The sequence below is a fragment of the Cavia porcellus genome, unplaced genomic scaffold (genome assembly GCF_034190915.1).
Source record: "Cavia porcellus strain 051 isolate PalLab524CR breed Dunkin Hartley unplaced genomic scaffold, mCavPor4.1 scaffold_16, whole genome shotgun sequence".
In the NCBI taxonomy this organism is placed as follows: domain Eukaryota; kingdom Metazoa; phylum Chordata; class Mammalia; order Rodentia; family Caviidae; genus Cavia; species Cavia porcellus.
In genome coordinates, this window is record NW_026947499.1 from 26330193 (window position 1) to 26343117 (window position 12925).

The 12925-nt window shown below is 50.0% G+C and overlaps 1 protein-coding gene and 1 long non-coding RNA gene across 11 annotated transcripts in view; one reads left to right on the forward strand and one right to left on the reverse strand.

Annotated features, from left to right (window-relative positions):
- The window catches only part of Ttc28 (tetratricopeptide repeat domain 28), a 693050-nt gene that overhangs the window by 670607 nt on the left and 9518 nt on the right, over positions 1-12925 (forward strand). For 7 of the 8 annotated variants that reach the window (XM_063227059.1, XM_063227061.1, XM_063227063.1 and 4 more), the window contains 7 exons: positions 824-1003; positions 2060-2780; positions 6689-6813; positions 9182-9413; positions 10076-10152; positions 11650-11673; positions 12416-12545. In XM_063227059.1, coding sequence (XP_063083129.1) covers positions 824-1003; positions 2060-2780; positions 6689-6813; positions 9182-9413; positions 10076-10152; positions 11650-11673; positions 12416-12545 — 1489 coding nt within the window. The remainder of the gene's footprint in view (positions 1-823; positions 1004-2059; positions 2781-6688; positions 6814-9181; positions 9414-10075; positions 10153-11649; positions 11674-12415; positions 12546-12925) is intronic. The other variant, XM_063227060.1, reaches the window with a different exon arrangement.
- Positions 1-12925, reverse strand: part of LOC134470777 (uncharacterized) — a 29218-nt gene that overhangs the window by 1212 nt on the left and 15081 nt on the right. For 2 of the 3 annotated variants that reach the window (XR_010039936.1, XR_010039934.1), the window contains 2 exons: positions 2400-2844; positions 1812-1939 (listed from right to left, as the gene is read on the reverse strand). This is a non-coding gene — a long non-coding RNA (uncharacterized LOC134470777). The remainder of the gene's footprint in view (positions 1-1811; positions 1940-2399; positions 2845-12925) is intronic. The other variant, XR_010039935.1, reaches the window with a different exon arrangement.

The following is a 12925-nucleotide window of genomic DNA, read 5'->3' on the forward strand; positions in this document are numbered from 1 at the left end:
TCCTACAGGCACAGCTTGTCAGTCCTGCCTGGGCAGAACGGGTGAGGGAAAGAGAAGGCTTGTGGCTTGTCTGTGCCCCCTGTCGCCTCCCTCCAAGCTGCTGGGCAGTGGCTGTATCTCGTGCCTCTGCTGCCTGAGCTGGGTGGATCCGGTTCTCATAGTTGCCTCCTCACCCTCTTCAGGTTCCCAGACTTCAGTCTCCATCACTGACCTTTTTGGAAAGGTGTGCCTTTACTGTGGAATGAGTGGGTGTCTATTTCCTGAGAAGAGGAGCAGTCATTGATCCTTCTCCAGGAGATGCCATCCGAGGCCCCTGAACTTTCTCTCCTTTGAGTTTCTAGCCTCTTGTCCCTCTGAGTGGAGAGCACATCCCACCCTGTTGAGTACTGGCTGCCCATTTTGAGAAGGTTGTGTCTACCTTGTTCTAAAGGTCTGTGTGCAAACACATTCCCTGCCTCACATTTTGTGGTGCACCATGACACCCCAGGAAGCATCTGGGTCTTCCAGAGTCTATCCTTGTCTTTATGGGCCATCTCCTTCATGGCTAATACCTCTAGTCTGCCACCTACCCCGAGTCATCTGTGTCAAGAAACTGTCCTCTGACTTTCTCTCCTGCCAGGCAGCAGAAGCCCCCACTGTGCTTCCCCCGCCAGGCCTGGAGCAAACACATCTCTCAGTGGTGCCCGAGCAATCCCCACACCCCACTGTCCCTGCAAGTCTGGACCTGCCTGGTCATTGTTGTACCCTTTTCCTGGGTTCCAGGATGTGCATGGCATCCCAAAGCCCCTACCCCATGGATCAGCTTGTTGTGCTTGTTCCGCAGGGCCTGATGCACTCCAGTGGCCCTGTGGGCCGACACCGGCAACTGGTACTGGTTCTGGAGGGGGAACTCTACCTCATCCCCTTTGCCCTCCTGAAGGGCAGCTCCTCCAACGAGTACCTGTATGAACGCTTCACCCTCATCGCCGTGCCTGCCATCCGCTCACTTGGCCCATACTCAAAGGTAATGCACAGAGCTCTGGGGCTGCCTCTGGGAGGGAACTGAGGCGTCAGGCCCTGGACACAGGGGGCCCCACTGGTCCTTGTTGGCCCGTTGGTTGAACTGGGTTGTTGGCAGGTTCACATGGGATCAGTTTCTGGCTCATGCCTTTTTGAAGATCTTAATTTAGACTGTCTTTATAGCTGAGTTGTATATTTTCTCATGAGGCAGAAATAAATCAAAGTAAAAGAAAGGATTCTCCAGTTTACTGTTTCTGTGACTGCTTGTGGATCCCAGATGCTAAGCAAGGTAATCTTCCTTGGAATGTGCCACCCAGTGGCCAGCCGCCTCCCCACAGTGCCACTGATGAATCAGAAGATGTCAGTCTGCAGAAAGCCTCTATTATGATAGTAACCGTGAAGGACTATTTGCCAACTCATCCACTGATTTGGAGAAGGCCTGTTTCCCGGCAAGCTTGGCATTTCTCTTACCCTGTTTAAGATGGCACCTATCAGAGCTTCCAAAGTTACTCTGAATTAACCTGGAACTTAGTGTTTCACAAAATGTGCCAAGAGTTATCATGAAGGAAAAGTTTTAGCTTTGTTGGGCCCTTTATCCTGACTTTATAATTCAGTGATATTATCTAGCAGTATGTAAAGATGAAGAATACTCTTTTCAATCCCTAGAGCTTCTAATTTGGCCCCATCTTCCCTGAGACTGACTTGTATGATTTAACAAGTCCCTCTCCGAGTCCCTGGCTGATCAGGAGCTGGTCACCTCTACTGTAGGACATCAAACACAGTCTGAACACGAGAACCAGATCATCTCATACCTGTCCCTGCAGTACCTCTTTCCCAGCCATCTCGAGATGGCCCACAGGAAGGGTCTCCTCTCCTGTCCCATCCTGGTTATTCTTAAGTGCTCTTCACAGCAGGTATAAATCTCTGTTGAGTCAGGTGTCTGTGTCAAAAAGAGGTTGAAAAATTAGAATGAATGAGGCTATTGGAAAACAGGTGCTTCTGAAACATCCAGCCACCCTTCCTTTCTGACGGTGATCTGTCTATGTACCCTCCCCTTTAGGGTCACCTGAGGAAGAGCCCACCCTCATACTCCAGCTCTACATCCATGGCAGCTGTCATCGGCAATCCCAAGCTCCCATCAGCAGTGATGGACAGATGGCTGTGGGGGCCCATGCCATCCGCTGAGGAGGAAGCCTATATGGTGTCTGAGCTACTGGGCTGCCAGCCATTGGTGGGCAGTGTGGCCACCAAGGAGAGGGTCATGAGTGCTCTGACCCAGGCTGAGTGTGTCCACTTCGCCACCCATATCTCCTGGAAATTGTCAGCCTTGGTCCTCACACCCAGTGTGGATGGCAACCCTGCCAGCAGCAAGAGCTCCTTCGGCCACCCTTACACAATACCTGAGTCCCTGCGCGTACAGGACGATGCCAGTGATGGCGAGAGTATCTCAGACTGCCCGCCTCTGCGGGAGCTGCTGCTCACAGCCGCTGACCTCCTGGACCTGCGGCTGCCCGTGAAGCTCGTGGTACTTGGCTCCTCCCAGGAGGCCAACAGCAGGGTCACCGCAGATGGGGTGGTGGCACTGACACGAGCCTTCCTGGCTGCTGGCGCACAGTGTGTCCTTGTGTCTCTGTGGCCAGTGCCAGTGGCGGCTTCCAAGATGTTCATCCACGCCTTCTACTCATCTCTGCTGAATGGCCTGAAGGCCAGTGCTGCTCTGGGAGAGGCCATGAAGGTAGTGCAGAGCAGCAAGGCCTTCTCACACCCCTCCAACTGGGCAGGTAGGATGCTGCACAGCCTTGCAGGTGGGCCTCGGGGTCGGACGCCTTGGCCCCCCACTTCATTCTGCAGGGGGAAGGCAGGGAGGGCAGCTGTAGAGGAAACAGAGGGGGACCTTCCACTCTGCCACACGAGTGTGTCTCTACTATGGTAGAAAGATTGCTCTTTGGGCCAGGGAGCAGCAGACATTTTCAGAGTCTCCATGCAGAACTGGTGTCAGAAACTGAGTGACCCACTTCATGGCAACCTCCTTCAAAACACCATGTTGGTAGGAAAGGCCTTTGATTTGATGAAGGGTTAGGATGCAGATAGCTCTGTGCTATAGTTGTGTGATCTAAGACAGATTCCTTACCCTCTCTGAAGCTCAGTGTCCTTAGTAGTACCACAACAAGACAATGAGGTGGTGCTGATGTTACCACCCTGACCAGGGTGGTATCAAGCGAGGAGGATCTATAAGCCCTAGGCTGAATTTTCTTGTGAAACACAAGGCATTGCAAGAAAAGTGATGGGAAGATGAGACAATCAGAAGTGACCCATCACTTTCTCATCATATGACACCTATTTTGTTCATACTCCTGGTGGGCAGAAGGGGCTCAGAGCCCGGCTGAGCCTCATACAATATCTTACCGGTTTTTGGGGGCCTGGCCCTCTGTAGGTCTCCCCCAGGTGCTTATAGATATCATATTTTTGAGTCTTGATTCAATTTTATTGAGAGACAATACAGAATTTGCAACTTTGTTCTTGGGGAAATTATTTTCAATAATACTGTTCTCTTTATTTTCATAGGGTTTGTCTTAGTCATTTTATTTATTGCTGAAGAGTACCCAGCGCCTGGGTATTTTGGGTAAAGAGATTTATTTTGACTCACAGTTTACAAGGTTCAGTCCATGTTTGGCAGGTTTAAACACAGAAATGGCGTGGCCTGAGGGCTTGGGCAGAGGAAAGCTACTCATGTCATGGTGGCCAGGAAGCAGAAAAGAAAGGAGACAGAGAGGGAGATATGTCTTTCCAGGTCGTGTCCCCAGTGACCCTCCTCTAACCAGACCCTACTTTCTAACACCAGCTCAGCTGTAACGCCACATAATTCAATCGCCTTCCAAACGTCTTGCCTGAGTGCATGAAGCTCTTGGGAGACACCTAGATCTACCCATAACGTTCTGCCTCTGATACCCAACAGATTCATGTCTATCTCTTTATGCAAATTGCATTTAGCCCATCTCTAAGAGTTGTCAAAGACTTAACAGTTCAGCATTGCAGAAAAGTCTAATTCCCAAGTCTCCAAGATTCAAGGCAAATTCTTAGCTGTGAGCCCCTATAAAAAGCTAAATACTGCCAAAATATGACTCAGGATAAGCATTTCCATTTCATAAGGGAGAAATATGGGGTATCTTAGTCACAGTTCTGGGTACAATACCTGATGCCTGCAGTGCAAAGCAGGAGAGGTTTATTTTGACTCATGTTTTATAAGTTTCAGCTGCTGGCAGTGAAAGGACCTAGGTAGAGAAAAGCATCTCACCTCATGGCAGTCAGAAAGCAGAGTGACAGGAGGAGTGAAGGAAAAGACATGCCCTTCCAGATCACAGCCCTCGTGACCCACCTCTTCCAAACAGGCTCCTCCTGCTAACATCACATTTAGCTATAGCACCTCCATGACTCAGTCACCTTGCAAAAACCCCATAAATGAGCACGTGAGGTTTTGTGGAAGTACCCAAATATAAACCATAACAGGGGAAAGGAAAAGCAAAGCAGTATTAAAACTCAACAGAGCAAATATTAAATTCTCCATGTCCAGAATCTGGGGCAAAAATGTGAACTCCAAGGGACTTGGGTGGCTCCACCCCTAAAGCATTGCCAATTACAAACTGCCATGGCCTCTCTGAGTAGCTTTGTTCACTGCCTGTGGCTTTCCCCAGATGTCCCACATTCCTGGCTTCTCCATCTTGCTGGGTCATCCGTTGTACTTTTTGTTTCGCTCTCACAGCTTCGTGCATGGTCCTTTTAGAAGTACACTACCTGAAATCTGAGTGGCAGTTTCCATAACCCCCACAACTCTTGTATTCTGTGTACCCATAAAATCAGCAGCACATGGATGACATCAAAGTCTGCTGCCAGCTCAAGCAGTAATCAGGTCCCCTTGAATCATGATTGCAGAGGCCTCCAAGTGCCTGAATGGCCAAGCACTGTGTGAACTGAATCCCAAGGAGCTGATATCCTTGGTGGCTCATTTGGAACAGAGTGCCCAGAAACTCTCTTCTCAAATGAAAACTTTATATCTTTACATCCTTTACTCTGAGAAATGAGGAGTCTTCTGATTCTTGCAATGCCAACAAGGCATCTTTTCTGCTGTCCTAATACCAAATACTTGACTTTTTTAAAATGGTAATATTTTCAGCAACCAAGTTCTCCTTGACTAAAACTATACAAGCCTCACCTTTGCAAGAGCTTCTTTCCTAGTGAAACTCAAAATCTTTTAAATGGGCTTTACACTTCTATTTCTCAATGTGAATCTTGCTAAAAGCAACAAGTTATATCCATGCTGTAGCCTGAACATTGTACTGCCTTGAAATTTCTTCTGCTAGATTAATTAACCTGCCACCCTAATCTCAGACATTTATAGTCTACAGGCATGAACAAAACATAGACAGATGTTTTGCCACAGCATAATGCATATGATCTTGAGTACAGCTGCCAATGGAGTCCTTAACCCCAACTGAAACCTCCTAACTCTGGTCTTTACTGTCTGTTTTTCTGTCAGCATTCTGGTCTGAGCTCCAACCAAACTCTACAATCTAAGCTTAGCTCACAGCATTCTAGGTTTCACTAGTCAGCTTTTCCAAAACTTTCTAAACTCCTTCTTTGAACCAGTTCTAAATGTTTCTAAACCACTTGGTCAGATAGAGTCACAGCAACAACCCTACTTCTCTGATACCCAAATCTGTCTTAGGTGTATTCCTTGTCGTTAGAACAAAATACCTGATACCTGCAACTCTAGCAAAGAGAGATTTATTTTTGCTCATGGTTCAGAACTTTCATTCCACATTCAGAAGGTTTAAAAAAACCCAAAAAATAAGGCAGAAGGGTCTGGGAGAAGGAAAACTGCTTACATTGTGGCAGCCAGGAAGCAGAGAGAAAAAGCTGGGGAGGGAGATCCGTCCTTCCAGGCCATCACTCAGCGACTCCCCTCTAACCAGCCTGGCCTCCTAATAGCAAGTTAGCTGTAGCAACCCCATAATTCAGTCACCTTCTAAAAGCCCCACTTGAGTACATGAGACTCTTGGGGGACATCTAGTTCCAAAACATAACAGGATTGAACCCAGAGCGTTGTGCATACTAGGCAAGCACTCTGCCAATGAGCTATTACCCCCCCCCCTTGTTAACTTTAGAGATGTTGTCTTCAGCCTTTTGTCTGCATAACAGGGCTAAGACTCCTTCAGGCCATGTAGACAGAAGGGAGCTAGGTAGGGACCCCAAGGGCTGAGTATGGAGATAGGTAAGGATGCCTATGTTCCTTGCTCTTTCCCTACCTAGACTTAGTTTGCTCATTCTTAGAACTCAAGAACATCTCTTCCCTGGCTCCCTCATCTGCTAATCCTCCCCCCGAATCTTGGGCATGTTCCCTCCCAAGAGATGCAGAAGAATTTTAGGGAAGGAAAGCAAGTCATTCCTTGGGAGGTACCTCCCAAGATCCTCTCACTGTAAATCTGCTGTCTTCACTTACTTGAACAGTAGGAATTATTAATTCCTAAAAGGAAAGAGACATAGGATGCTACGGTAAGGTAGATGTCCTGCCTGGGCCAGGCTCTCCACTAAATTAACTTGAGCATTGCTTTGTGATTGGAACCAGCTGGGGGTGGGGGCAGAGCTGGGTGGAGCTTCCAGCCACTGCTGAAGTGGAACATGCTCTCTACAGGGTTCCTTCTCATTGGAAGTGATGTGAAGCTGAACAGTCCCTCCTCACTCATTGGCCAGGCCCTCACGGAGATCCTACAGCATCCAGAGCATGCACGGGATGCCCTGCGAGTACTGCTGCACCTGGTAAGAGGCCAGTATCTTGGGGCTGTGCTTGTGGAAGGAGCCAGTAAAAGCGGGTTGGAAATGAATTGAAAAGGGGAGGGTTGAGGTTTCCCTGGCACTGGGATGGGAACAAGGCACTGTGTGTAGGCTGTCACAGATGGATGCTCCATGCCTCCCCAAGACTGCGGGACAGTGTGGCAGCAGAAGAGTGTTTCCCTGTGGCTTTGGACAAGTCACTAGCAACCTGATCTCACCTTTCCCCACCTGGAAGGAAGTGGTGAAACTAACATTTTAAGATTACTGTAAGGATTAGAGAAAATATGAGTGTCTGGCACACAGTAGGGCCCTAGTAGCTAACAGATTTTTTATTTTCAGATGCCAGTGATCTTTCTGTCACATGCAGTTAAAAGTCTATGCCCTCGTCCTGCCTCCATATTTCCAGGGTATGGGTGAGAGTACCCATGAAATCCTGACATCACCTAGACATTTAAAAGTTACCAATTAGGTCAAGAATCAGTGACATAATCCCTGCCCCATCTTTCTATCTTGCTAGCAGCCTGGATGGCAGTTTCTGCTCTTTTACAATCCTTTTTTTTTTTTTTAATGGTAGCAAAGTTTATTTGAAAAAGCAAAGAGTGAGGGAAAAACTGGCTCTTCAGAGCAAGCTTGGGCTGAGGAAAAGAGGAGAAGGCAAGCTGAAAGTACACCCTGGAGGATACAATGCAGGCTGTCCTGAAGAAGGCCAGGATAGCCTCATTTACAGTTCCTAGTCTTTTAGAGTCTTGGGGCAGCAGGACAAATCCTGATCTGCCCTGACCTTTGTGGCATTTAAGCATACCATATCCAGGATCCTGTGCCATCGTCACCTTGCAGGCCAGGAGCTGCATGTACCATGGCCCTCTCTATGCTCAGGAAGGAGCACCCCAAGAAGAGTTCCATGCAGGGCCTGGGAGCACACTGGGTTCTAGGTACCTGGGTCCCTGGTCCATGCAAAATCCTTGTCCCATGGGGAAGACCTAAGTAAGTCCTCTCTACCCCGGGGGCCTGGGCCTGGATGTGGTGGCTCTCTGTGCACATCTAATGACAGAAAATTGTGTCCCTTTCTCTAGCTCATTGTGCCTTAGAAGGAATTTTCTCTGACCTGACAGTCATCAGTGTATGGCAAGTAAGCCTACCTTGGCTATGCTCCAAGCAGCTCTTAGGTCAGGCCCAGTGCATCCTAGAGCCCTCTTATAGGCAGATGTGTCCACAGGCCTGGAGGGTGTTGAGTGATGGCGCTAGTGATGCCAACCTGTGTCTGGAAGCTACCCTTTCCACTGCTCAGCCTGGGTCCCTTCCCAGGTCCCATCATCCCTTAAGTCCTACCTCAGTGCCACTGCTCTAGACTATTTTTGTTAGGTTAAAAAAATGCCTTCACCTCCATAGGTTTCTTCTCCGAGGCCAGGCTTCTCAGCTGCCACACAGCCTGGAGTCCCTTAGGCACATTTTCTCTTTCTCCTTGGCTTTAACTCCTGGCGTGGATATGGGTGTCATGGTCAAATTCACCAGCCCCCGCCTTCTTCTCACTACTTTGAATACTTCTTGAACCCAGTGGGCCCATGGGCCTTCCAGCTCAGGAATGCCCACTTCCTCCTCGATGGTGTGAGTGCCCACTTCCTCTTGCTTAGGATGTCTGAGCCCCAACATCTCAGTGGATCACTCTGAGAAAGACCTCAGGCCCAGTGACATCTTAGGACAGGGTTTCTCTTGGCGAGGCCACTTGGGTGAGCCCGTGAAAGGCCATGTGTAGTGCTGCCAACATGCTCACTAGTGCAGAATGAATTGGTTACTCGGCAAGTTCCCCAGGTGTCAGACATCTGCTGAGGCCTAGAGGGCACTGGACACTTTATGGAGAGGAGAGCATGGGTGGGAGGTATAGCAGCAGAGCTCTGTAGGTGTAGGGGCCAGACCAGGTGTGGGTGTATGTACAGATGCAGGGGCCAGGTGGTTTGGGAAGTAGGGGAAGAGGGCCAAGGCTCCCAGCCAAGGCTCTGAAGTGAGCACTTCGGGTGGGAGAGGTGCTGTGGCAGCAAAGGGATGCGGAGGAGGCTGAAGTGTACCCTATAGCGACAAGGTGCCCCTCCATGAGTCGGGCCGCCTCTGTTCTGAGACTTGTTTTCAGGCAAGTTGCATTAATGTCTGGAGCCAGACCCCTCCTGTGAGGGAAAGGACAGAATCCTTCAGTACACCCACCTGATGATCAGATCATCCTGTTAGGACCCTTCCTTTTGAGATGTCCGCCTGAGCACCCAGCCGATGTGCTTTGGCTTCTGTTGGCTTCACGTTCCCTCAGAGCCACATGGAGAAGAACCAGGCCTAGCAAAGTCTCTGACTCTGATTTCCTTGCCAGGTGGAGAAATCCCTACAGCGTATCCAGAATGGGCAGCGCAATGCCATGTACACCTCCCAGCAGAGTGTGGAGAACAAAGTGGGCGGCATCCCTGGCTGGCAGGCCCTCCTCACTGCTGTGGGCTTCCGGCTGGACCCCCCAGCCAGCGGCCTGCCGGCAGCTGTCTTCTTCCCGACTTCCGACCCAGGCGACCGGCTCCAGCAGTGCAGCAGCACGCTCCAGTCCCTGCTGGGTAGGCACGGACCTGTTCAGCCTTGGTACAGCCAGATGGCCAAGGATCTGGTGCACAGCAGAGGCAGGGTAGGAGGTGGATGTGGTCCCTGCATTCGGAAAGCTAGGTCTTAGAGCTGGGACATAGCAAGTGAGAAGTGACAGGGAGCCCCAGCCGCAGCTTCCTATTGCTGATCTGGGGCACACGTGTTCTCTTCACCCGGTCTTACGTCTGCATGGTGAGGCATCCATGCTGGGCAGGCATTGTCCCTGCTCGGCCCTTTCTGGGGATGATGTGAGGCTGTGCTGAGCAAATACCAATTGCAACTGAAACCCTTGTTGGCAACTGTGATTTTGACAAAGCTGCTTAGCCACCAGGGTGAAGGAGGTGCACACTCTCAGGGCTTCCCTTGGTGCTTAACTCAGAGGTGATTGCCTGAGCACCCGAGGGAGTCCCAGGACTGTCATTGCACCTAGAAGACTGTAGTAGGGCCAGGCCTCTCTCCTTCCTCTGCTGGGATCCACAGTCCCCCAGGTGCCATATAGATATACATGTCATGCTGGGCCACACTTCTGACAAAAAAAAATGCCACCAATGCTGAGCATTTGGGGTTTCCCTGGAAGGTGGCAGAAATGTGGGTACAGAGTTCCCTCTGAATAACTTCCATCCTTGTCTTGGGTTAGGTCTGCCCAATCCTGCCCTTCAGGCCCTGTGCAAACTCATCACTGCTTCTGAGACAGGCGAGCAGCTCATCAGCCGGGTAAGTAGAGCCCAGACAGTAGAGCCGAGGCATTTGGGCTGTGTGGGGCTAGAAAGACAAAGTATACACTGGCCCAAGATAGGACCTGTAAATGATATGTGTGCACTGTTGCTGTCAGCCAGAATGATTAGGGAAAAGGATAAGGCCTGTGAGGAAGAGAGCCACTCTCCCTGTGTGTTCTGGGCCTGCACAAGCTCTTTCTGTGTCCTTCTGGGCAGTCAGCGCCAAGGACGTGGAGGGCCTTCAGAGGGTACCTACAAGTCCTGTCACCTGCAGTCCAGGCACTTCCTGGAGTTTCCATTCAGTGCTGCCTTGCACCATGTCATCCCACCCAACTTCTTCAGCTCGTTGACAAGGACCACAGCCACCATCCCTGAGTTGCAGGCCTTCAGCCACTGTACCATGATGGCTGCAGAGCTCCAGTACTTATTATCAGATGCATGCTCTGTGCTGAAAGCCAGGAGCCACTGGGGAATGAGAATGGGGAGCAACTGAGGCACAGTGGTGAGCAGTGAGTCTACTGAGCACCTTTTGGAGATGTGCCTTTGGTGAAGGAATGTGCATCTCATTCAGGACTGTGGAGGATTCCACTCCTTAGCATCTCATAGGCCCTTGCCAACATGGCCCTGGAGCTTCTCTGTACCCCTTGACCTTCCTGCTGGCTGGCAAGTCTTCACTAAGCCCCAGGTGACAGTCACGTAGGAGTGGTAGAGCTTCTGGGTGGTGGAGAAGCCTTGTAAGAGTACAAGACAGTTTCTTCTGGTTGCTGTGCAGTATGATTGCTTGAAAAGAGAACACACATTGTGATGAGGTCTGTCAACAAACATTCCTGTGTGGGTGAGGCTGCTGGGGTGGGGGTGAGGTATCCTGCTGCCCAGGGTTGTTTCTATTCAGGATTTAGACCCGCCCTGTGACTATTCCCTTTCTTGGTTCCTGCTCATTTTGTACTGTTACCTCTGCTGTTGAATAGCACCAGGAAGACATTTCCAGAACATTGTTTATTAAAACACCTAGAACCCAAGTTGCCTAGAAAACTGTGATCTATAAACAAAATTTTAATGCCAGAATTATACTATTACATTTACAGTACAAGGCCGAGAGCCCAAAAGAGCCAGTTGTTTAAATTTCTTGCTTTCAGTGGGAGAAAAGTTTCAGGCTGAAGCACTGTAGAGCCCCAAGGATGAGGGCTGAGTCTCTTCCAGAATCCCTCAGGAACTATAGCTGTGCCCATGCCCCTGCCCCTTTGAGCTGCCCTGGGAAGATAGGGTAGAGCCTAGCTGCTCCTGCCCCTCGCCCTGACTCGCTTGGCCTAGGTGGCTGCTCATCTCCTGTGCGTCCGTCCGTCCCGCTGCCTCTCGCTCTCTCCTGGTCAGAGCTGGCCAGTGCGGTGCTTCCTAAGGCAGCAATCAGCTCGTGTGCGTAACACCTGTGCTTGAGTCTAAACTCTCTTCTTTCTCTCTCTTTTTCTTTCTTTTTCTTATAATCTGCTGGCCGAAGGCTGTTAAAAATATGGTGGGAATGGTGAGTACAACTTTAAGTAGCAACTGTTGTCAGGTGAGCCCCTCCACCCACCCACCCTGAGTCCCCCGGCAGCTCTGAGCTCGCTATGCACTTCACTCTGGCTGGCAGGGCCCAATGGGCTGTGGAGCTCTGGGTTGGGGGCCCAGTCCCCTTCTCGGTTGTGGCTCCCCTTTCCTGTTCAACACTCCTGTGTCCTTGGTTTGGCCTTTTTAAGTTCCACTAGAAGAACAGGAACAAAAAACAGTAAGCAAGAAATACTTTGAACCCACAGGAAGAACCCTGGGAAGAGCTCACAGATTGGGGTGTGGGCCACGCAGACACCTGAGCAGGTCCCCTGGGCTCGTCCTTGAGTGCTGGGGCTCCAAGTGGAGTTAGTGTTGGATTCCTCTTTACCATGAACCTCAGGATCCTAAAGACGACTTCCTTGTAACACGTTAGTAGAAAGCGGGAAAGTGATTGGTCTCCTCACTTGTTCCTCCTACTCCTTGGCCCTCCTCTGTGTTCAAGGAAAGATGCAAGGCTGGCAACAGAACCTGGGCCCCAGGAGGCCACTCAGCCTTTGCTGTCCCTTGGCCTCCCCACAGAGAGGACAGCAGGTATAATGGCAGTTTAAGAAGAATACAAGGGCTATGCATATGGAAGGTGAGAGGGTCATTAGTGATGGCAGTGACAGGTGACATAACGGTTACTTGGGGCTGAGTCCCAAGGCTGCTAGCTGCTCATGTCTGTCCTTCCTCCTCAGCTCCACCAGGTGCTGGTCCAGCTGCAGGCTGGTGAGAAGGAGCAAGACTTCACTTCGGCTCCCATTCAGGTCTCCATCAGCGTCCAGTTATGGCGGCTCCCAGGATGCCACGAGTTCCTGGCAGCTCTTGGTAGGACACAGCATCCTTGAAATGATGAATCCCTTATTTCCATTTTTCATTTAAACCTGTTTTATATTGGCTTTGTTGGGTAAAGTTGGTAGACACTTGTGGGTCTTATCTCAATGTTTTCTTACTATATTATTTAAAAATAGTTTAGTCAAAGATTCTAGTGCCTTGGGATGATTCCCATCTCCTTATATCATGATGTCCTCTTTCTCATCTGAACACATTATCTTACTAGGAATCTGCTAGATTCTAGTATTGTCAAAGTTCAAGCCAAAGAAAGCTCATAATTACAGTCATAAAACAATGGTTTCACTTAATTGGTCCCATCTGGCTCTGGGAACCAGCAGGGAGACAGTACACGGACACCACCTGTGATGTGGCCG